This window comes from Nyctereutes procyonoides, unplaced genomic scaffold (assembly GCF_905146905.1).
Source record: "Nyctereutes procyonoides isolate TBG_1078 unplaced genomic scaffold, NYPRO_anot_genome, whole genome shotgun sequence".
Taxonomy (NCBI): Eukaryota; Metazoa; Chordata; class Mammalia; order Carnivora; family Canidae; genus Nyctereutes; species Nyctereutes procyonoides.
This window is the reverse complement of record NW_026575130.1, coordinates 1,980,432-2,005,432: the sequence shown is the minus strand read 5'-3', so window position 1 is coordinate 2,005,432 and position 25,001 is coordinate 1,980,432. Positions and strand designations below refer to the sequence as shown.

General features: G+C 37.4%; 1 protein-coding gene and 1 long non-coding RNA gene across 2 annotated transcripts in view; one reads left to right on the top strand and one right to left on the bottom strand.

The window, feature by feature from the left end:
• The window catches only part of LOC129521121 (uncharacterized), a 45,454-nt gene extending 22,229 nt beyond the window's left edge, over positions 1 to 23,225 (top strand). Inside the window, exon 3 of the long non-coding RNA XR_008666765.1 lies at positions 21,751 to 23,225. This is a non-coding gene — a long non-coding RNA (uncharacterized LOC129521121). The remainder of the gene's footprint in view (positions 1 to 21,750) is intronic.
• Positions 18,591 to 20,514, bottom strand: TRAM1L1 (translocation associated membrane protein 1 like 1). Its single transcript, XM_055342340.1, has one exon. The coding sequence runs from the start codon at positions 20,481 to 20,483 to the stop codon at positions 19,371 to 19,373; it is 1,113 nt and encodes a 370-aa protein (XP_055198315.1). The 5' UTR covers positions 20,484 to 20,514; the 3' UTR covers positions 18,591 to 19,370.
• Positions 23,226 to 25,001: the final 1,776 nt, after the last annotated feature.

Here is a 25,001-nt window from a genome sequence, read left to right as displayed (position 1 = left end):
ATTTGAGATGGAAAATAAAAGCTTCTTAGAGGAAATGTTATACGAAAAGTTTGAATTTGTTTATATAAGTAGTGGCTATTTCTCCTAAATAAGATTATTGCAAGCACCAAAATGTAGGAAAGATATAGAATCATTTTGTCAAGTTCAAAAAAGTAAAATAAAATGATTTTTTCTATGCAGATGTGTACATACATAATTGCACAAGAAGGTTAATAACCTCCTATTAAATATGGACTATCTTTGCATTCTGTTCTTATTCTTACTCTTCCATGGACTGGTCCTACCACATTTATACAGTAAGCATAATCTGACCATAGATTTTTAAATTTTACTCAGTATAGTTCTCTGTCAAACCTCCCTGTATCTCAACTTGCTTGAAGTTAAACTTTATTATTTTAATTAAAGGCATTTAGAGAGTATCTACCTATGTTCAAGGCACTGTACTGTATGTTGTGGTTGAGGAGGTAAAAGGCATGTATGTTGATGAACAAAGTTTGGTCTTTACTCACAATCAGTTTACACTAGAAGGAAAAGGACAAACTATTATCTGAGTCAGATCTCCTTCATTTATTTTTTCCAAAAAGTCAACATGGGTGCTTTGTTTTAAAGACTACTTTTTAAGTTTTGTCTCAGCCAAAAGATGATAATCATTCTCTGCTTGAAGGCAGTAGTAAAGACCTGATAGAAGTTAAATTAATAAAGAACAACAGAACAGCATGGTTTAGGTGGGGGGAACGGAAAGCATAGTTTGGTACAGATTACAGCCCTAGATTTGTTATTCACAACAGATATATATGATGGTTTTGAGAAAAACCACTTCGAACATTCCTATGTAAGAGCAAAAGCTTACTAAGAATTGCTATTAAAGAATAAAATTTAGGTTATTAACTTCCACATGAAAGGAAGGTTTTTTGCTTTTTTTTTTTTTTTGTAGTTGCTTTTTTGCATTGTTTATTTGGATAATGGGCTAGCCCTGCCTTAAGATGGCACATAGAGATAACAAGTATGCAGATGCTTCAAAGCTACTTCATTCCCATCATAGTTATAGGTCTCCAATGTAGGACACTAAGATCTAAGCAATACATCTTTTTAGTAAAGGTCATCATTCTATACTTTCTGAAGTAAACAGAGGCACACTAAGTATTATGAGACAAGAGGAATTAATAAAGTACTTAGGGTTTTCATACATGTAGAAAGAGCAGAGGCTGTGCAGACAGATCATGAGGCTATTGCTGGAAGGTCATGGAAACAGTTACAGAAGACATCAGGCTGTGTAATCAAAAGAAGTGTGCAGGGAAAACACCACAGTTCTGAATCAATTGAGTACTATCCTACATACTACATCATCTTGCAACAGGCAAGTTGGAAATTGCTGAGGATTCTGAGTAGCAGCCATATTTGGTCATCAGTATCTCTTAAGAATATAACAACTTCTCCCTATTTCTGTTTTTCATACCAAAGCTGAGGGTCACTAACTGGCAATTACTAATTTGGAAAAATTGAGGAAAGAAAGCCGGAAGAAATGTAGTACGTGAAAGGAGAGTAATACCGCCTTTACTAGAGCACAAGAAAGATCTAGTATTTTAAACAAGACTTGATATTTGCTATCCCAAGGCATTGCTACTCAGCCTTTTTTATACTAGTAAATAAATAATTTGATTATTATTTCAATTATGATAATTTAGCATAGTTTTATAATCTAATTTGAAATTTTAGAGATAATGAATATTAAGCCTTCATTTCCTAATACATTTCCTGTACACTGAAGAGTACACTGAAATCTGCTATTATTTATGAAAACTTGTTTTTCCTCAGCTTGTAACAATTAAATGACATCAAAACAATTTTATTAGGTTGATAATACAATGAAAACTATTGATTCTATCACTAATTTTTATATTAAGAATGTACTTATTTTTCTGTAAAATCGAAATATACAGTCATTTATATTCTCTATTTTTCATGAGCACATAAAGCCCTTATTTTTCAAAAAAAAAAAAAGAGCCCATGAGACACATGGTGCCAATGCTTCTATGTTATACTTATGGTTTATATACATACACATATATGAGTGACTAAGCTCACACTCTGCCTCTCTTACACACACACACACATAGGTAGCACTTTTATCCAGGTTGGTTACTAAACCTATCAGTAGAAATTCTCTATTCACAGAAACACAATTTTCTTATTAAACACCATGATTTTTTCTTTCTGAGCCAAATCCAATGTCTTGAACTACTGAAAATGTTTTTTTTTGTTTTTTTTTGTTTTTTTTTTGTTAGTACTGCCAATATTCCCAGAGTTAAAGCAGTGATGCTTTTCTTAAAATAATTCTGCCTTCTGGGCAACAGGCATTTTTCAGCATTAAATAAGAAAAAAAATGGTTTTGTAGCTGCTGTTTTATTGTGTGTAGACCTATGTTAAGATACTTTTAAAATTAAATGTCAAATCCAGATTGACAGAGGAAACACACCAATGCTTGATATTTGATGAGAAGCTGTCAACCTGCCTCTCCCTGTCAAATTACCAGCCTCTCCTTAAGACTACTTTAGTAAGTGATAATACAAGCAGTGCTCCACACATGAAGGTCTCAATCCTATATAATGTGTGTGCGTGTGTGTGTGTGTGTGTGGTCCAGGTGGATATGAGACAAGTTATTTATTATTTGGAAATTGAATATCATTCTCTTAATTCAGGTTATGGTAGGAACATTCTTTGTAGGTGAATCAATGATTCAGAAATACCATTCAGAGTTAGGCATGAAAAGGCAAGTTGAATTCCTTCTCAGTAGTAATTCCCATGAAAAATTGCCTCTTTGAACCTTAGGCTATGGTTTTAAGGGAAGTTTCTATTCCGTTTTTTGCCATGGCAATACTCTTAGTATTTCTTAGCCTGTCATTTCATTTCATTTTTACTAAATATCGTATGTGTATAGGTGTGCATGTGACCGTGTGTAGCCAAGAACATGGAAAGGAATTGGTTGTCGGGATGTTGTAGCCCTATTTTACATTCTTACACACACACACACACACACGTCATTTTAAGTGGTTATAGATTTCTCAGGAAATTATATAATTGCTAGTGTTTCAGAAAATGCAGGCAATTACCTAAATGTTTGAAGCCCTTTACCTCACCCCTAATCAAAACAAAACTTAAAAAAAGGAGGACATAATATTGCATTATTGCCAATACGGGAACCCAAAGAGATAGATACTTCTGCCCTGATTTCTGAAAGCCGCAACACAAAAGAGTGCTCTTACCCTGGACTTCTGATTTTAAACAAGTAGCCCAGAGATGAAACCGGGAGTATGCAGTTGACTCATAAAGGCAGATCCAGTTGAAGGGTCACTGGCGCCTGGCAGTGGCAGCAGCAATCTCAGGCAGCACTGTGCCACTGACCCTGACTGCTCCCGGCGCTGTGTCCTTGGGTGCGGGTATGAAAGCCTAGAATTATTTTCTGTTTCCTCATTGTCTTCCTGCCCTCCAGATATCATGAGCTAATCACTTCATTTTGTATCAAAAGTTTTTTCTACCTAAGCTGGTTATTCTTTCTATTGCTTAAATTGGAGAACCTTGACTCGAAGATGATTTCTAAAGCTATATTCAGAGACACAGGCTAACTTAAAATTATTTTATCTTCCTGCTAACTTGAAGCTTTAATCACCATGCAGTTTTCATATAGATAGCCACTATTACTCTTTTCCTTATGGTCTCTTTTGTCTGATATGAATATAGATACAACCACTTTTGTGCAGAATTTATGCGTAAATAAATATAAATTTATGTACACAACTGTGTGTGTATTGTATAAGTGTGTGTGTGTGTGTTCTTAGATTTCAAGATTTTTCATTCTTTATATTTTACATATGCTTCTTTTAAAGAGTATAAAGATTAGTATTTTTTAAATCTTGTCTGGTACTCTATATCTTTTTTAGATTTTATTTATTTGAGAGAGAGAGAGAGAGAGAGAGAGAGAGAGAGAGAGAGAAAATGAGGGGGAGGGAGAGAGGGAGAAACAGACTCTTCACTGAGCAGGGAGCCCAATGCAGGGCTCGATTCCAGGACCCTGGCATCATGACCTGAGCCCAAGGCAGATGCTTAACTAACTGAGCCAGCCAGGCACCCCTGGTACTCCATTCTTTTGCTAGAAGATTTGTATCATTTAGATTTAAGCTGACAACTGATAATTTTAATTATTTTATTTATTTTCCTGTTTTATGCTTTCTGTTGGTCTTGTTTAATTTTTATTTTTCTACCCTTCCTTTTTTTTTGAATATTTGAATGTTTCTAATTGCTTTTTCATTTTTGCTTTTGAGTGAAACACTGCCTTAATAATTATTTAACAAAATTCTACTGTTAACAAACCCTCTGAAAATCCTGTTAATATTTTTAGAGCCCAGTCCAAGAATATACTTGGAGACACCTGGTTCTTCTCCTCCCTCCTACATTTTCTGACCTCAGAGGCTCCTAAGAACCTGAGTGTGGACACCGTGGCCACATGACTGTGCTCTGCTCAAAATCCCACCCATCTCTTCAAAGAGCCACCTTTTGGCTCCTCCTCAAGCCTGAGAGTGCAACAAGAGTTACAGTAGGGTTATCATCCAGCCAGTGGCAGAAAAGCCTAGGGCAGAAAGCCTATCCTGCATAGGTCTAAAGAGTAACTTGAAGTAATTGAAGGGCACAATTCTGGGGTTCTATATCTCTACACAGCATAAGTAGAAGGAAATACGTCCTAGGCTCTGATGGTCATATCCCCAAGTCCCCAGAGATTCAGAGCCCTGTCAGTTAGCCACATGGTAAGAAGGCCTGGAAAAGAAACCCTAAAGCCAAAGGGTTAGGACAGAAGTCACAGTTGCCATTAAGTGGCCTAAGAGTGGTACTATCTCCATGAAAAATATTTTCACAGCTATAGATTACCAGTGACAATTTCTCTAAGTACAGAGATTCTCTCAGTACATTATCATCACTGTAAAGAATCAATTCTCAGATTCTCCTTTTTCTGATTTTAACTTCTTCTGTTCTAGCAATTTTTTAAAGATTATTTATTTATTTATTCATGAGAGACACGCAGAGAGAGGCAGAGACACAAGAGGAGAAGCAGGCTCCATGCAGGGAGCCCAACGCGGGACTCGATCCTGGGACTCCAGGATCACACCCTGGGCCGAAGGCCGCGCTAAACCACTGAGCCACCCAGGCATCCCTGTTATAGCAATTTTTAAGACCATCTCTCTGAATTTAGTTTTCTGAAGTGACACAAGGATATGACTAGGCATATCTGTGTGTATGTGTATGTGTGTTTTGTGTTTGAAATTTATCAGGTTGTTGGATGTGAAGATTTATGTTGTTTAACAGTTCTGGAAAATTTCCAGTTGTTACCTTTTAAAATATGTTCTCTGTTCTCTTGCCTCTCTTTCTGGAACGCCAGTTAAACACACATTAAACCTTCTCATCATAGTCTTTATGTTCTGTTTCCTTGTGTTATTTTGGCATATTTTTTTGACTGACATCTCCTCCAACTTTATATGTTTCTAATTTGTTGTCTAACTACTTCATTGAGTTTTATATTTTCCTTGTTATATATATATATTTTTTCTTAAACTTCTATTTTCTATACAAGTCAGCTACATAACATTTTATAGTTTTCTGTTTCATGAAAATATGTTGAAGCTCATGTTATTTTTTTTAACATACTAGTCATAGTTAAAATCTCTGGTACTTAGTACAAGAAATCTGTTAACATTAGTATATAAAAAGTCTTTTCCATCATCTACCATATGTTCATGATGCTGCGCTTTCTTGTATGCTTAATTATTATTTGATTTATTGTGAGATGCTTATCACTTTGTAAAATAACTTTTGGCAATGATTTAAACAATTTCCTGAAAAAATGAAAGAGGTTCCTTTTGTTAAATAATTTAGCCAATTTAATGTCTCCAATTCTTATTTCAAACTGTACTTTTGTTGAACCACACAGAAGAGAGTTCCTAGGAATAGATCTTGTCAGTTTTAGTGATTTACTTAAGCATTTGCCTCGGTAAAGACATTATCTGTCCAGCCTTAAAAATGCTATTTGGTGTTTTTAAGGGTTCTTTCATAGGTCCTTTCACATTTTTTTAACTATTCATTCATAGAGATTTCATGAATATTTGACCATCTTTGAGATTTCAACCTCCAATCTGGCCTCAATTATCATCTATACAATGATGACTTTCCAAAGTATATTGATCTCCACCAGAGCTCTTTCTCCTCATTTCCTCATATTTTTGGAAATATTGATACTATTTGATATTTTTGCTGCTCCAAGAGCATCTCAATTCAAAGTATCTAAAAATAAAATTGATGTTAGTCCACAAACTTATTTCTCCCCCTGCATTTTCTGTCTCAAAAAACAGTAACTCAGTGGCTAGTTTATCCAAGCCAGAGAGCTAAAAGAAGAAAGATATTGATAAGAAATTAATCTCAGCTCAGTATAAAGTTCTTAGTATAATATTCCCTCACTTGAGCTCTATATTCTAACAATATTGCTGGCTCTCAAGATTTTCATGTCCCCTGGTAGTTCTGAGTCTTTCTGTGTGCTATTTGCCTGGAAAATGTGCACCTCGCTGTTGGAACTGCCCAACCTCTACACTTTCCTACAGTTCTTATTGTCATCATCACCTCTTTACCTTCTTCCTTAAACTTTAAGATGAGACTAGTTTCTCCTATAGCATGAGTACTCCACCTAATGACATTGCTTATTCTAATAAGAAGAATAAGCACCTTATTACACCTGCTTGTTAACCTTTTTCAGTGAGGGACTGTATTTCCTCACTGTTAGCTGTAGGCCTGAGCATGGTGTTGGCCATAGAAGGCACTTGGTTAACATTTGCTGAGTTGAGAGTGGAATTATACTTTTATACCAACTATAATCAATAAAAAATATCATTTAAGTGTCATCTTTAACAGGCCATTATACTGTATACTGTGGAATTTAAGGCATATAATGAAGCATAAGACCTCTATACTCAAGTAGTTATAACTTAATTGGACATAAATTACCTAAACCTATTATGACTGTAAGCAGATAATGAACAAGAAGCTGTTTACTGTTGTCAAATATGTAATACAAGGAACAATTCACATAGGAGATCATTGGAACATTTATCCTAATAATTCCTTGAAATTTTATCATACCTCTGTTCTGCTAAACCTTAATGAAGCTCAATTTCTTGCCTGTAAATAATACCATTTCCATGGTAAATAAGAACAGCCTTATCCAATTTGAAAAATAAATAATATTTTGCAAATAGATTCATTCAATTGCACAAATATTTTCAATTTCCTTCACATACTTACATTCTAGTGAGGGAGCTAGTGATCAAAATATAGAACTTAAAGCAGCACAGCAAATGCCATGATGTCCCTAATCAGAATGTAATAGTATGGAATGGTCAGAACTAGCTTGAATAGCTATGAAGCTTTGATGTATATGATGTTATAATAATGTATGGAATCTCATGAATAACATAAAACAAATCTAGATATGATTTTTCTAAAATGCCATTTAAATTTAGTTAGGTATTTTTTCTGATACCTACAATCATATGAATCTTTTAACATCTCTATTATGTCTTAGTTAATCAAACAGATTTCAAGAATGATAATAAAAATGAAGAATTTAAGCCTTAATTATTTATGAATAATTAATTTTGTCTTGTAAATTGTCATATAGATTAACTTCACCAGAATCTTACATAGTAGGACTTTTTTTTTCTTCCAACACTTTAAAATAATATACTGGGGGAAAAAAACAAATTAAATAATGAGGAACTCTTAGTAACTTCAAGAATTTCAGGCTATTGTCATAATCACCAAGAGGATTAATCCTATAGTACAGAAACTAAAACATATATATATATATATATATATATATATATGTGTGTGTGTGTGTGTGTGTGTGTGTACGTGTGTGTGTAAATATAGTGAAACGTTTCTTACAAGTTTTCTAACGTGTAAAAGTATCTCTTAAGAAAAATCCATGAGAATAGCTATAAAGAAAAGGGCTTTTCTCCCCCTTTATGCTTTATTGTTTAAAACTAGAACAATTGATTTAAATTATTTCAGTCAATACCAGAATTGCTTTTTTATGTAAAACATGCCCTAATACATGCCAACTATTTTTCTTTTTAGAATAATCTAGAAGAAAACATTATTAGCCATCTAATTCAATACTTTTTAAAAGGCATGGTAATGTCATTCTCTGAGCCTGCCTGTAGGCAGTGGGAAGACAAGCATTTTTTTTGTTTGTTTTTTCCCCCCTTAAGAACCTTGAAAACAGATGCGAATAAATAGTATTTCCCCAGGAAGTAAAATCAATCTTTGGGAATTTCACAGAATACGTGCTGCTGGCCAGCAGCACTGCACATTTAGAACACTCCCCAGCGAGCTGGAGGTCAACCTGATAACACCGGCTCAGTGGAGAACGAGTTGGCACTTCAGGATAGATTTCCCTGCCAGAGCCTATTCCTGTTTGACACTTTCATTTGAAGAAACCCACTCATGGTTTCTTCTCTCCAAGGTTTAAAACCGAGATCAAGTATATCTCTTTAATAATGTCACATTCCAAAGAATGACTCCGATAAGGGGATTGTTCAAGGGCTTAGGTATTCACCTAAGGACTATCATGCAGGGAGATAATAAGTAATGTGGCACAGAGATGCTGCCATCAGGGCGCCAAGAATTAATCCAAACAGCTGTCATAGAATTTCGTAGGAAATTTGAAGTGGATATACGTGATTCCGTTTCTGATTTACAAATATTCTCAGGCTGTCAACCATTCTCACACAATCACGTGTTAAACTGTAGAATGTGCCTATGTTTTTGCAAGTTAAACATGCGGAGTTTTTTCAGAATGGTTTTCACGTGATGTGTCGCACTGATTGTCTTCAGTATGGTATATTTTAGTGGGCTAGTTGTTTTCTCCGGACCTCACCAATCCGATCATTCCCAGAGGAGTTTTGTCGGTGACTTGATTCCAACAAGGGCGGCCTCCGGGAGCTGTTGAGACTGCTCTGTTAAATTCGCCTTCCTCTCTGTAATACTTGGTCACACACACTCTCCCGAGTTGCTCTCAGCTGTTCTTCCCTCTAGCAGCCCCACGTCACCGCGGATCAGCACAGAATGTTCCCGTTGCGCAAGGTTTTGTGCCCTCTCCACTGCTCCCTTCTCCCAGTCCACTGATTGCGCTGCGGGCCTGGGGCACTAGGCTCTCTGGCTCCCCCGAGCGCTGCGCCTCCGGGCCACGCTGCGGCTGAAGGCCCCCGGGGCAGCAACGCTGAGCTTCCTGACTCTGTTCTTCGGAATGACTGGGGGAGACTGTGCCTAGTCCTGATCGGTTATCTCCCCGGGCACTCACCTCTGCATCACTGTTGGAGCCCTTGCAGGAGGCGAGGCACACTCCACCGCTGTATCTGTCTTTCCACGGAAACTTGGCCCCCTGCCTGTCTGGACAGCTTCTGGATATGGCACCGCGGCTGAGTCTCATGCTGCGCATACCAGTAACTACAGCCTGGCGCTGGGTATGTGATGTATCATTATATCCTCACTATCCATCACCAAGTCTGGAAAATGAGCAGTAATATTTGAGGAATGGTTCCTGAGACTCACTTCTCTTCTAAGGAACACAGAGTGGAAGTTAGGCCTAAGAAGCGCAGGTTAGTTAGAGCAGTTTTTTTTTTTTTTTTTTTTTTTTTTCCTATTTTAGAGAAGTTCGTGGCTGCCAAAGTTGGAGCAAGCTCCAGCAACAGCCATGCCATTTTACCTGGAATGACTGTTTCATGTGGCACCTGTGCATTGTAACAAATTGCCTAAGGAAACTTCAGAGATTCATGGAGACCTTCCCTTGCTGGCTTTTTTTTTTTTTTTTTTTTCATTATCTTTTGGACATCTTTCTCTCTCTACCCAATCACATGATTTTATCAGACATGCTATGTACATTTGTTATGTAATGCTATTCATCTTCTGCTTCTGTTGTTTAATTTCATACTAATATGTATGTGTGGGATAGAGTGTGACTAATAGGCTATTTTCAAATGGGAGGAGTTGCATTCAAAATATGTCCTTTTCATTAACACGTAATGATATTAAGAAGTCAGCCTACAAGATATAGTGAAATTAGGTATTTAAGTAGTGCTAATAAATTCTCAGAGTCTTCGGGTTATTTTTTTATGAATTAGCATTATTGATAGGAATAATGAAGTTGATTAAAAACATCAGCAGGCCCTTTTCTTCTTGGTATAGATTTTCAAAAAAGCACACTTTCTTTTATTTTTTAACTTGTCATTAGCCCTGTTTAGTCCTAGTCATGATAATTGATTGGAAAGATAGCAACGTCAATTAAAAAGAAAATACAGCTCAGAATCAAATGAACACCTGGTGCCTTTGAAATTCATTGTATTATTTGAATTTGTTGGAAAGTAAGGAAAGGAGAGAAAAAAATAACTAAGACCAAAAGGCAAAAATAAAGCAAAAAAAAAAAATATCTGTACATTATGACTAGAGATATGTTACTTTCAAATATCTTTTCATTATCTGCTGATGACAAACATAAATGCATTATCTGCTGATGATAAACAGCAAATTCAGTATTTGCTGAATTTCAGGTTGTGGCCATTTTCTTAACTATTTGACTTTTTTTTTTCCAAAAAAATTAGAGATTTGTTTATAGTTTTGACTCTGCTATGTATAGATTAGATATAGCATTTTAAAATTTGCTATAGATATTTTAAAGATATAAAGAGCTAAACAAAAAAAATCTTATAAGTGTACATTTTGCTCTTTAATATAAGTTTTAATCACTAGTATGATGAACATAAAATTTGTAGATATTAGATTTCACCCAGCTTCAGCAGGCCTATATTAATTTCAGTTCTACCTTGGAATGTGGTGACATATATAAAAATTCTAGCAATTATTCTGTGGTTAAAACCATTGTATAGGCTCTGAGTTAGTAGTTGTTTGAGTTAAGCTATTTTCTGATAAAAGTTTAAAGATATCTGGTGGTTAGTTGCTTGAATTTATCTGAATAAATGGCCTAACAAGGTAAGATGGTTGAACCTATGGAAACCTAGAATTATGCTTTAAAAAAATAAAACTTTAAAATCTTATAATGTGATGTAAACTTACTCGTATGGGTAATGGGTATGTGTTGCATTATTAGAATTTAGGCATCTAAAATACTCCTGGTATTTGAGAAGTATGGAATATATGCTAATAGAAATGGTAAGTTTTGCTTACTTGAATAAATTGTATTTGCACACATTTCGCAATCTTTCTGTTGGCAATTTATTGTTCTTTTGGGATAATTACCCTCTGTTAGGTTGACAAGTTCTTTAATTGACAGAAATAGACATCCACCCAACCCTAACAAAATTATATGAGTTGTTTGTCAGTATGTTAGCCAAAGAGAGAGGCCAACTGCAAATGCTTAATTTAATGTCTTCTCCATTCAAATAAATTTTAATTTTCATTTCTGGGAAAAAATTGCATAAGTTAGAACAACACATATTGGGAAAAAAAAAAAGGACAAGGATCATCTAACACCATCCTTTTAAAAAAAAGATTTTATTTATTTATTCATGAGAGACACACACACACAGAGAGAGAGAGAGAGAGAGAGAGAGAGAGAGGCAGAGAGAGAACCGGGCTCCTCGCAGGTAGCCCGATGTGGGACTCGATCCCAGATTCTGGGATCACGCCCTGCGCTGAAGGCAGACGCTCAACCGCTGAGCCATCCAGGTGTCCCAACTAACGCCATCCTTTCAAATATTTTATACTACTACCTCTACTTGGATTTTAATGGTCATAATGGTAAATCTAATACCTACTATAATGCAATAATATAGAATAAGAGCAAGGAAATATAAACATCTCCTTATATGTGTCTGCTGCATGCAGATGTTTCAAAGGTTTCCTGAAGATATGCAAACTAGAGATTTAATTTAAAAGTGTTCTTTTCAAATCAGGAATTCATGCTGTATATGCCTTTCTTTGGTGGACTCATGTAATTGGGATTTGCTCTTGCAGCTGTCATCTCCTATTCTGATTTGTCTTTTTCAGTATTCAAATATACAGATATTCTTAATATCTTCATATCTTCTATCCTAAAAAAAAAAACCCTACTATAACAACAAAACCAACTCTCTTGACTCCACATCCCTCTTTGCTTATTGCATAAGAGGATCATTTTTAAAAATATTTTATTTATTTATTCATGAGGGACAGAGAGAGAGAGAGAGAGAGAGAGAGAGAGAGAGAGGCAGAGACATAGGCAGAGAGAGAAGCAGGCTTCATGCAGGATGCCCAATGTGGGACTTGATCCCGGGACTCCAGGATCCCACCCTGGGCTGAAGGCAGACGCTCAACTGCTGAGCCACCCAGTTGTCCCTCATAAGAGCACCATTACTCTTTTCCATTTATCTGTTCTTCACAGAAACATTTGCTGGAGAGTATTTGTAGTATCATATCACATATCCTTACCTCACATTCTCTCTTTAATCCATTCCAGTAGGGCTCTCATCCCCATCATTCCCCAGAAAGTGATCTTGCCAATGTCTCCAGTGACTTAAATGTTGCCAAGTGCAGACTTTTTTTATTTCTAATCTTAAGGAGCCTGACCTCTCAATAGTTTTGGCTAAAACTGATATCTTCATTCTCTTATTATACTTTTCTTTTTGGTTCCATAATGCTGTTTACCCTTATTTTTTGCCTATCTCACCAGCCATTACTCAGGTTTGGATTCTGTGATGGGGTCCTTGCCTTAGTCATTTTCATCTTTCAAATATCACTGCTCTCCTTGTTCTTTAGCATTACAAAACTGCCTTTCAGGATGTGGATCAACTATCATATCTTTCATTCATGTGCACGTTAAAAATGGCATTCTGATTCATATATTGAAGATTTTGATAGTAGCTTCACATTTAGAAGCCATACCAGCTTAATTCTTAGAAAAAGCACTCAAGTTTCGGAGTTTAGCAAATCACAAAGACCATTAGAATGATGATACATGACTCTTGGACTTTTCTAAAGAAAAGTCCAATGTTTGGAACCATGGCTTTCACTTAAATGGCTTAAGAACAAAATATTAAAGTTTACGTATGTTAGTTTTTGTAAGATATGTGTATGCCAATGAATAATGTGTACCCTGCCACAAATCAAGTTCATTGTCAGTCAACACGTTTTAACTGTATATATCCACTCTCCTAAGAATTGTGCTAGATGCTAAGTTTACCTTTTAAAGAATTCGGGACACCTGGATGGCTCAGTTGGTAGTGCAGAGACTCGTAATCTCAGCGTCATAAGGTCAAGTCCCACAATGGGGATGCAGCCTACTTAAGATAAAAATAAATAAATAAATAAAATCTTAAAAAAAAGACTCATGATCCCAGACCTCAAACTGGTATGGGAGACTGACAATAAATCAATAATAAATACTTCAAACTGGAAAAGGGCATAAAAGGGAAAGCAAGTCAATATTAGAAAAGATAGCAAAAGAATGTTGTACTTAATTTTCTTTGTTTTAATAGTGAAATAAAAGGTTATTTCAACTGAGTTCAACAAATTCTGAGAAATTACTAAGAGACACTATGTTAGTTAATGAGGATGGAATGATGAAGAATATATATTACTTGATACCAAAGGAGCTTATTTTCTAGTATTCATAACTACTGAAGTGGTTGTTGATGCTCTTAGATTTTCCTAAATAAATGCTTAGCTCATTTACTCAGTCTGAAATGTAATTTTGAATATGGTACAAACTGAATTTTTATTGGTAATGAAATTTACCTAGACCAATGTTTTCAAATGCTTTCATTATAAAGATCTATATTCAGAATTAACATATCAAGTTTTTACATATCATTTCTATTTTCTGTCATTTATGTAAGAAAATTAGTCCATAGTAATATGAATTTGGCAAGTCTTTAAAATAAGTCTGCATTTATTCAGAAGAGAATTTCTATACATTTTAAATATAGCCATATATGTATCTGTGATGCGGATTATTTAGTCAAAATAATTCATACATTTGGGACAGAAATCCCTATAAAACATCAGCTAGATACAGAGGTGGAGCTATTGCTATGCTTGAACTATCTCACTTTTCCATTGCCTCCTGCTAAGACATAAGGGAAAACTCAATGTTGTACATCTGCACAGTGTTTAAAAATGAATAGGGGAGAGAAGGATGAGCAGGTGGAGCACTGAGGACTTCTAGGCAATGAAACTATTATGTACAATATAAATTAGTGGATATGTTAATAATGGGGAAGGTTGGGTAGGGGAGGGAATTAGGAATAATATGAGGACTCTATTTTCTGCTCAATTTTGCTATAAACCTAAGACTTCTCCAAAAAACTAGTCTATTAAAAAAATAAACAACTTAAATACATAGGGGAAAATACCTACTTATGTATGTGCATACATGAATATATATGCATCCATAAATGCACATATAGTAAATGAGACTATGTATATGAGTGTGTAATGACAGATCGATGATAGATATAGGCAACATATGAACCAGTCTATGCACATGTAACTTATGACACTGTATGATACATATATTTTCCATCTTCATAGCAGTTATTGAGATAACTGTCATTGTCATTTTAGAGACATACAATCCAATACTTATCACATTATTACCTTTCTTTGCTGAATTTATATCAATTTAATGAAATTTAGGAACTAAAAGTGGAATGTGACGTGTGTTAAAGGTTTGCTTGAATTTAAAAATGAACAGAGTTAAATTAACATCACAGTAATGGTGTACTGGCGTTGCTGTTAAGAAATATGGCTACACAATAATTCAGGCAAAAGATCTATTTTAAATAAAGGGAAAGTGAATTCTCAAATTTAAAGTAAAAAAATTATCAGTTTCACCACCACCAACATCATTTACCAAATCAAGTCATGTCAGTGCGCAGGATCTCATGACTTGAGAAAATATGAGAAAACATTTCCTAGTGCTCAAATGAAATTTCACTTCAGCCATCACACACTTAAAGTTTTAACATCCCAAGATAGAATTCATATTTCCACATCTTACTGGTCTTATTGTCTAATTTAAATAAGCTGTCCCTCAAATCAATAAATACAAAGTTGCCAACATGAATATTAAAATATAATTTGTAAATTTGAATACATTGGTTTTTTAATACATTGTTTTCTCATTTCCTAAATTATGCAAACATCCCCCCAAGCAGTCAGTTTGCACATCAATGTATTTTTCAAATTGTTAAAAAAAAAATAATAATTAGCTGACCCAATGCAGTAGCCCAAAACACATGATGCCAGGATTCGGGAAGAAGCAGGTGAATTGCCTTGGGAGATGGTCTACCATTTGACTTCTTTCATACTCATTGAATACCTAAAACTTCCAGTTTAATATTTGGAAATGTGTGATTTTTTTAGATGATGGACTTATAATTTTTCTCCATAATTGACAGGAATTTGCGGGTACTACTGTGTTTTAGTCAGTGTGCATAGTTCCTCCTAAGATATGTATGATTTAAAGATGGTGGTGAAAAAAACCCCACAAAACTCCTCTATTTCCAGAGAAAATCAGGAGATGGGAGGGTGTGAATTCTCTGGTAATCTGATCTGTCATTAAGCCTCAATTACTTCCATGTACTCACTCATACTGTCTATCCTCTCCTGCCATGCCAGCCCCCCTTCTGTCTCCAGATTATATTGGTCTGGGCTCCCAAGAGGCATTCTCTGCCATAATACAAATACCCAGGTTCCAACACACTCCACAAGCCACATTCTCAAGGATATTTCCACATCTCAAGATGTTTTCACCTGCAAGAACTTCCTCTCAGGAACTGTTCCAATATGTCATTTCCTGTATAAAGCATCAGTAGTAAGTCTTTTATTATTTTACTAAACTATTCTCATTTAGTCTAATTATGTGAAAACTTAACATTTTACCCTTGTTTTTCCAAATTAAAAATACCGGGATGCCTGGGTAGCTCAGGGGTTGAGCATCTGCCTTCTGCTCAGGGTGTGATCCTGGATTCTGGGATGGAGTCCAGCATCAGGCTCCCTGCAGGGAGCCTGCTTCTCCTTCTGCCTATGTCTCTGCCTCTCTCTCCGTGTCTCTTATGAATAGATAGATAGATAGATAGATAGATAGATAGATAGATAGATAGATAGATAGATAATTTTAAAAATAATATCAGACTATACTCTGTCTTCAATAAATTTTAAACTATTAATGTTGCAAGTCATCTTCTTAAACCCATTCCAGGTTAATACACTATTGGCTATACATATTTCCTCTACAGGTAAACAAATACCAAAGAGAGATAAATGAAATATTTACAAGGTTATCGGGGTTTATTTTAATTGAAATGAAATGGAGAATTATACTGATCACCAGGAAAATAACAGGGCTTAAAATTTGCTTGTCTTTTATGAAATATGTAGGTTGAAAAACACATTTACACTATTTAGGAAAAATGGGAGACACTTTTAGGTGCTAGAATAATCTTCTTTTAAACAAAATTTACTTTGAATACATCCTAGAAAATCTATACCTGTAGACTTATTTAAGGAATAAAGTTTGGCAGTCATTGATGCCAATGAATCAGTACAAAATCTTCAAATTCAAATATCAGACATACCTTTATGACTTCTGCAACTTTTGGTGACTAGCTATTTGTGTTTTCTTTGAGCTAATGAATGCCTGCTTTAATAATACCTTGAGTAATCATAATGGAAATTTTGTTTCCACATGGTCCATTTTAACAGAAATCAAATTATCACACTAAGATCTATTGCAGGATATTTTTTTTGGAGTGTAGTATTAAAGAGTGACTTAATTTGTATTGCTGAATGTCATTTGTAGCATTGCTACATAATTTGCCACAAATTTATACTCTGACAACTCATTTTTGTGGGGAGTTGAGATGTATACAGCATCCTTCCCCCTTTCTCTTTCCATAACCTCACTACCTTTCATGAACCCGTATTTTACAAGAAATATGCTTTGCTTTTTTTCACAGGTGAAGCATGTAACCTAACTTGACCAATCAAACCAGTATACCCCTTTACCAAATGAGTTCACTAAAGGTAACTCTCAGTGTTCTGAATTCTAGAAATCTGGTTTTTATCTCTTCTTCTCTACTATGTAGTATGCAGGTATGAAGTCTAGAACTGCTATAATCATTTGCTCACAAGCAGAAAGTTAATCTGAGAGAGACAAAGCCAAGAAAATCCCAGGGAAATCCATCTAGGCCCTAATCATATTTAGTGTTAAGTCCAATTTAACTCTTGGAATTGTCAGTTACATGAGCTAATCTTCCTGTAATCATTTGCCACTTTGAGTCAGGCCTGTAATTACTTTCAGCTGAAGTATATAATGGATAAGAATTTTGTGGAAGACATGGGTGGCTCAGTCGTTGAGCATCTGCCTTGGGCCCAGGGCATGATCCCAGGGTCCTAGGATCAAGTCCCACATCGGGCTCCCTGCAGGGAGCCTGCTTCTCCCTCTGCCTATGTCTCCGAGTCTCTCTCTGTGTGTGTGTGTGTGTGTCTCTCATGAGTAAATAAATAAAATCAAAAAAGAAAAGAAAGAAAAGAAAAAAAGAAAAGAAAAAGTTAGTTGTTACCTTGAGTGGGGCTACAAGGTAACAGACTAGAACTCCTTAAAAGTGAGGCAAGTGAGAAAGAGCACTCTGTTACATGAGAAGTTGAAAATCTTTAAGATTGCACAATGGTTGGTCAAAGTGGAGTTATTTAATTTGGGGGCCTCAGGGCATGTGTTACCAACAAGACAGCAACTGAAGGGATGGGGGAGTAGAATGATGGATTCTATAGTCTAAAAAGAAACAATCTTGCTTTGTTATAGACTTCTCAAAGCAAAGAGAAAAGAAAGCTAGGCCAAGAGTGGCTCTTCTGTCTTTAATCTGCAATACAAGTATACTACATTTAATTTCCAAAGACCTCCATGACTGGAAAAGCCAAATTACCCACAATAAACCAAACAGAAGGCTATCAAAATCAAAGATGAGAGATGTCGTGGGACGAAAGCGAAGAATGGGAAATCTATGGCCTTATGCTAGCATATTTTTCAGGCATTGTCTCCTGAAAAAAAAGCATAAATACTCACATTATGGAAAAGAAATCAAAATGAAGGTTGAGAAAAGGAGATAAATAAAATACCCACTACAGGCCATTCTTTCTATTGGGTTCAGTAATGATACTATCTATACAACTATATACCCACATACACTTTAGTGTACCACATATCCAAAGTAGGGCTCATACAGATGAATGTTTCCCAATTAATGATGTTAGTGGTGCTATAGTTATAATAGCATTTTTGACAAGCCTTTCATAAGACTACCTACCCAATTTCCAAACTACTTTAGGTTAGTGTGTTTTCCGCATGTAATTAGCTGACATCAAGACATCAAGAAAAGCGTCTTCAAAATGATTTACAGGTTAAACAATATTTTTCCAAGATGCTGTGGATACCAAACTTATAACAAGCCTCAGTAAGAATAATTTTTTTAGAAACATAGCAAAAAACACTAAGTCCGATGTCCTTTTACAGTAAATATTTAATTTTTTTCATTTCTAGTTTACAAGGGTTTCAAATGGACAAGAATGATTTACCTCTCCAGTAACACTCTTATATTAATTCAAGATATTTCAATTCAATATATGGTAATAAATTTCCACATATTACCCATTAGTGGTTTTTTTTTTTTTTTTTAATGGGGATGTAACATTAACAACCGCTATCTATAAAACGCATCATTATTTTGGTGGTTTTAACAAATGTCTCCTCCCGCTGTAAGTTCTAAAAAAAAAAAAAAAAAAAAAAAATCAAACAAAAATTTAAAAATTCTAAGAATTAGAGAACACTGAAAAACGTAATGAAGTTGAGTTCCACCTTTATAATAATTCCGTTTTACCCTAAAGGGGAATATTCAAAATACCAGACCACCTTGCGACCGCTCTAAAAGATTGGCAGGGGCAAGAAACTGTGTCACTGATAGGCGGGAGTTTTTAGTCCTCTCTGCAAATCATTAAGAAAATGTTCCAACGCAACAAAACAAAATATGGTGGCGATCCCTGAACCATCTTGATGATGAGTAGCTTAGTCCATATCAAATTTTTTTCCCCACTCATAGTAATCATCCTCCCCTCCAATGCCTTTAAAAAAAAAAAAAAAGAATACATTACACAGAACAATCAGAACAATAGCAAATCGAAGACAGCACAAGTTATTTTCAAGAACAGAAAAAATCTCTAGCGCACAGGTATGTCATAGCAGAGCAGACTTCTTTGGGGCCAGGCGTCAGTCAGCTTGGAACTCATTAGGAAGGTTTCTCTTTCCTTTTATGGGGAGAGTCTACTCTGTTCGCAGTCGCCACCCCATTTTCTGTTCCTTTTCTGGAAGACCTCCCTTTAGTCCGTTTCTTCTTCACACTTGGGGCCTGCAGGGTAGCGTCTTCCTCCATCCACCTCTGAAGCTGGACATTAAATAAATTCCAGGTTATGTACGCTTGGATGGTGCAACTGGACGAGAGCACCGCGATTTTCGCGGCCAGCACGTTGACGTTCCCGGCGGTGGCGTCGGAGTTCCGAGCCTGCCCTCCTGCCAGGTGAAAGCCAACAGTCACCACCGAGACGATCAACGTCCCAAGCCGGCCCAGGATGAACACAACGGCCCACAGGGAAAACTCCTTGCGGTACCTGTCGTCACTGAAGTAGAACAGGTCACAGATGTGGGAAAGGAATTCCACGAAGTAGTGCATCATCAAAAGGACGAGGCCCAGGTGGTTCAGGTACAACAGGTAAGCTCCGGCGATGTGGAAGAGGTGAAGGCCGATGTAGACCAGCTGGCGGGGGACGTCCTGCTTTTTGATCCTCTGGAAGTAGAGTTCAGGGAAGGCATGGAACCAGTAAGCCAGCTGGGATATGTAGAAAAACTTCATTTGAAAGGTCATCATGTTGTGAGGAGGGGCCCTCCATAAGAGGGTTGGGTCCGACAGGCAGTTTTCCGAAACTAGGATGAATGTGCCCCAGATACAGGACACGAGGTAGAAGGCGCTAAACTGGCCCGACTCGTTGAAGCGGCTTTGTTTCGGTTTGGGGAACTGCATTCGCCTGTTGATTTTATCCAACACGTACTCCTGAATGGTGGCGTGAATGATGATCGCCACCAGCATGTAGAAGAACACCGTGGCCAGGTCCTTGACGCCGTAGTAGTACAGGAACTTGGATTCCGGGGCTCGTTCCTCGGCCGCGGGGAAGGGGACGCCGTGCTGGAGGGTGATGAAGACGATGGAGGCCTCGGCCGTGCCCTCGAACATCAGCCCCAGCACGAAGAACATCCCCACGCAGGCCACGAGGTCCGCGTGGTTCTGCAGGATGAATTCGTGGCTCAGCACCGGGGGGTTCTTGGCGCTCTTCTTGCGAAACGCCATGGCAGCGCTTCCCAGACGCTCACCCACGAGCCGCCGCGGCCTCCTCCCCCGCGCCCCCCGCCCCCCGCGGCCGCCGCCGCCGCCGCCGCCGCCGCCGCCGCTAACCCGCCGCCGCTAACCCCCGCCGCCGCCGCCGCCGCCCTCCTCACCGCGCCGCCGCCGCCGCGCAGCAGCAGCTCCGGGGGCTTCCCGCCCCATCCCCGAGCCAGCCCCGGGGCGCCGCGGCCGCCCGGAGAACCGCAATCAAAGGCAAGGGCCCGGCCGCACTGAGCATGCGCGCCAGGGGCCCGGCGGAGGCAGGGAAGGGAATCGAGCGCCGCGCCCCTGCCCGGCGCCAGGCCCGGGCTTGCGAGCGTGGATGCGAGCGTGGATCGTCGGCTCCCGGCACCCGCCCGCGCCGTCGAGCGGCTTCCCGAGTCCCCGCGCCGCGGCGGCTCCGGGGGAGATCGGGGCGAGGCGGGTGCCGGGAGCCGACGATCCACGCCGGTTACGCGTCATCGTCGCGAAGATCGCGAAGACCGCGTGAGCGGGGACGGCGGTAACACGGAGAGCAGCGGCCTCGCGAGGAGCTCAGCGTTTGCCAGGTGCCCTTCCGGGCGCGCCGCCCGCGGGTACAAAAGCGGCCTTCCCGGAAAACGCGAGGAGGGCGGGAAAAACGGGCTGCTAAGCACTTTCTAAATCTAGGTTTTTGATTTATTCTTTTTGTTTTTTATTCATTCATTCGTTCGTTCGTTCGTTCATTCGTTCGTTCATTCGTTCGTTCATCTATTTATTCATTCATTTTTCATGCATTCATTTATTTATTTATTCATTAATCTATCATTTATCCATTCATTTATTCATTCATTCGTTCGTTTATCCATTGATTCATTCATTCATCTATTTATTTATTCATCCATCCATCTATTTATCCATTTATTCATTCAATCATTCGTTCATTTATCTGTTTATCTATCTATTCATTTATTCATTCATCCATCTATTTGTTCATTTATTCATTCATTCATCCATTTGTTCATTTATTCATTCAATCATTCATTCGTCTATTTATCTATTCATTCAATAATTCATTTATCTATCCATTTATTCATTCAATCATTCATTTATCTGTTTATTCATTCATTCATTCATCCATCTATTTGTTCATTTATTCATTCAATCATTCATTCATCTATTTATCTATTTATTTATTCATTTATTCATTCAATCATTCATTGATCTATTTATCTATCTATGTATTTATTCATTTATTTATTTACTTTTACAGGTGAGAAGCGGAGGGACAGAGACGTTAAGTAATATGCCCCAGATCACACAGCTGGTAAATATGTCAGAACCAAGGTTTGAATCCAGCCCGGATCCAGAGCATGGGCTCTTCACTACTGTACGGTTATTGCCTTCTATTGTCAGTCATTCACGCGTGGAAATATTTTGCTACAGCAAGAACGAAGCAGGCTAAAAAAAAAAAAAAAAAAAACAAAACAAAAAAAAACTAGTTTGCCGCGTTAGCAATGATGACAACTGTGACATTAACTGTATTTATTGTATCTTCAGAGGTTGAGTTGGTAGTTGGGAGGCGAGAACTATTTGTCAGCACATGGGAGAAGGCATTTCGGCTATAAAGCCCAAAACTGATTTTCTGTACTCAAGCAGATGAGAACCTCATGTTTCATTTTTATGACTGTTGCATATAAATGTGCTAAAATACACATATTGGAAAACAGCTTCTTTTGTAAATGCTAATGCCTTACTCTATTCAAATATCATGTCAGGTTTCAAATTTCTCTTTGAATCCGGAGCCATTTTCTTGTTTCTTCTGGGGCCCATGAGATCATAATCATTACTGATAGTTAAAGTTTGAAGTTTGGAATATACATTTCAAAGGAAAAGTGCCACAGAATTTAAAGAATAGAGCTCACATTAAATTTAGAGTGGCCAAAGTGCCTTTTACCACTGTTTCTCTGCATGCTGTGCACTAACAAAAGATGCAGTCCAACTGGTGTAAGTACTTCTAAGGTATTGAACAAATACTCTGGATCAATGCAGTGTGCCTACTTTTCTTAGAGCATGGAATTTGTTGTGGACACTGCTCCTGAGTTAGGGAAGGTACTATGTATTGTACCATATAAGAATTCTCCATTTGGCCTTCCTAGCTGTTACTCCCAGCTGTTGACCCTAACAGCTCAATTATGAATGCTATTTGGGGTTAACAAAATCAGGAAAGAATTACAAATAGAGATGCAAAAATTAGGGCATCAAAAACTGAAGAAGAAATCAAACTTGTTGGAAGTTGTCGGGAGGAAACAGTCAAGGAGAATAGTGCCTTGTGGGAATTATCAAGAGTTTATTCAGGAAAATACATATTTACCTTTTTGAAATGAATCATTTTAAAACAGAATTCATCAGTCTTTCTGTAAGAATACACAATGACTATGCTTATTTTGTGGCATACTAACTGAATATAAAAAATACGTGAGCAGAAACTTGTGTTTGTCCCTCTGTTTGGCATAACTTTTGACAAGCCTTCCAACTCTACCTATGCAAATGTGATAAATTTTGCCTTCAGAAAAGGTCCACATCAAAGTGAAGAGCATAAATGCTTATGCATAGATATGAACTGTTATTTTATTACTAAAAGGAAGAAAGGCCATTATAAGTTAGCATAAAATTGTCTCTTAACTGTCTCTTGAAAAAACCTTTTCCCCTCTTGCTTTCCTTGTTTTTTAAATAGAGAAACTACTTTAGCTATATATCTTCCCTTCCTTTGAGTTTGTAACATCAAATGATGTTCTGTAGTTTGAAGTTTCCGCTTAAGCTTTACTGTAAATATAGTTCAAGGGCTTGAGTTTTTTATTTAGATTTCACACTAACATCCTTATAAAAATAGAAAAATGTCAAATTTCTGAAATTATTGGAATCTGTAAGACTATTATAGTAATATATAATATGATGTTTGTTTCCAGTAGTTTTATTGGCACTTTTCTCTGACAAAGAATAAAGTGCATATAACAATATTTTCAAAAATTTTGATGATCAATATAATGATATTATAACTTCATATATTTGGGGAGAGGGTATTCCTCCTTTATGCACAGTCCTCTGCCTAGGCTAGATATTCATTTTTTTTATAATAAATTTATTTTTTATTGGTGTTCAATTTGCCAACATACAGAATAACACCCAGTGCTCATCCTGTCAAGTCCCCCCCTCAGTGCCCGTCACCCATTCACCCTCACCCCCCGCCCTAGATATTCAATTCAAATGGAGACTTCTGCTTTCTGTCATGATGGAATAACTGGTTAATTGGTTGAACTTACACTCCTACTCTAAATAATTGGCAGAATAGACAACTTCTATGAAATAATTTGTTTTCATACATTGGGAAGCATCAGACTATAATCACTGACAGAATGGAGACAAGTGAAGTGAACCCCACAAAATTGACCTAATTTTCTACCTGGAAGCATTTTCCACTGTGCAGGTGTCACCAGCTATACCCCAAGACCTGACTGCTCCCCTCCTTGTCCCACATCTTTGTCCGACATTTTTCCCTAAGCTCTTCTTTCTAGCCTATCTCTTAACTCAGGCAGATGGAAATGGAAACCACCCCTGAAGCCATAGCAACTGCCCTGACAAAACCTCCAGTCAGCCCAGACCACCCAGATCAGTTTCACTGTCATCCCTCACTTGTGCCAACACACAGGGACCTTGGAGTGACTCGAATGATCAACAACTACCTTTACTTCATTATAATACTAAAATCTCCACCCAAGGAGGAACACAAGCCTCATTTACATAACATACAATGTGTGTATGTAGCCATGTTTCCTTAAGGCGCTTGTGCGAACTTAGGCCCACCTTGACATCCAATGACAGGGCTTCCTATCTGAATATTCATTCTAATCCCAAATAAAAGGAACCCATCCACTCTTGCTCAGGGAATCACAGCCTTGGAAGCCATTCCTTGTGATCTCCCTATTTGTTGTAAATAAAAGTTTTCTTTGTGACACAACTCAACCTGGTACAAATTCACATTGATTGGTTCAGTTACACAGGGAGGAGAAATCTAAGAAGAGCCTGGAAACCTTGCTGAATTGAGGAGAGACAAGAATTAGGACATGCTAGAGCCTCTGATTGGCTAGGCATAATAACTACAGAGAAAGTTAGGTCTTTAAAGTGCTCCAGAAATCTGCAAAAGTGTTCTCTAGACACTGCTATTAATATTAAGACCTATGTGCATAAGGTTAAAATATGTAAGACCAACCAAAGACTGGTGGAGGAAATGTAAAAGTTTCCAAGGATCCCAACAGGACTAGGAGACTTTCAAGTTTGGAACTGTTAGAAATTAGAATTTTCTGGGAATTCTTGTGAAACTCTACTTCAGTAGAGTCCCAAGAAAAGTAAGGCTAAAGTTGCCCTTGGGAAAAAGCTAATTCCCATTGCCCACATAACGTTTTCAAGAAGCCTTGAAGAGATCAAGGTTCCCTGAAAGGAACTTTACTGGCTGCCAGAAATATC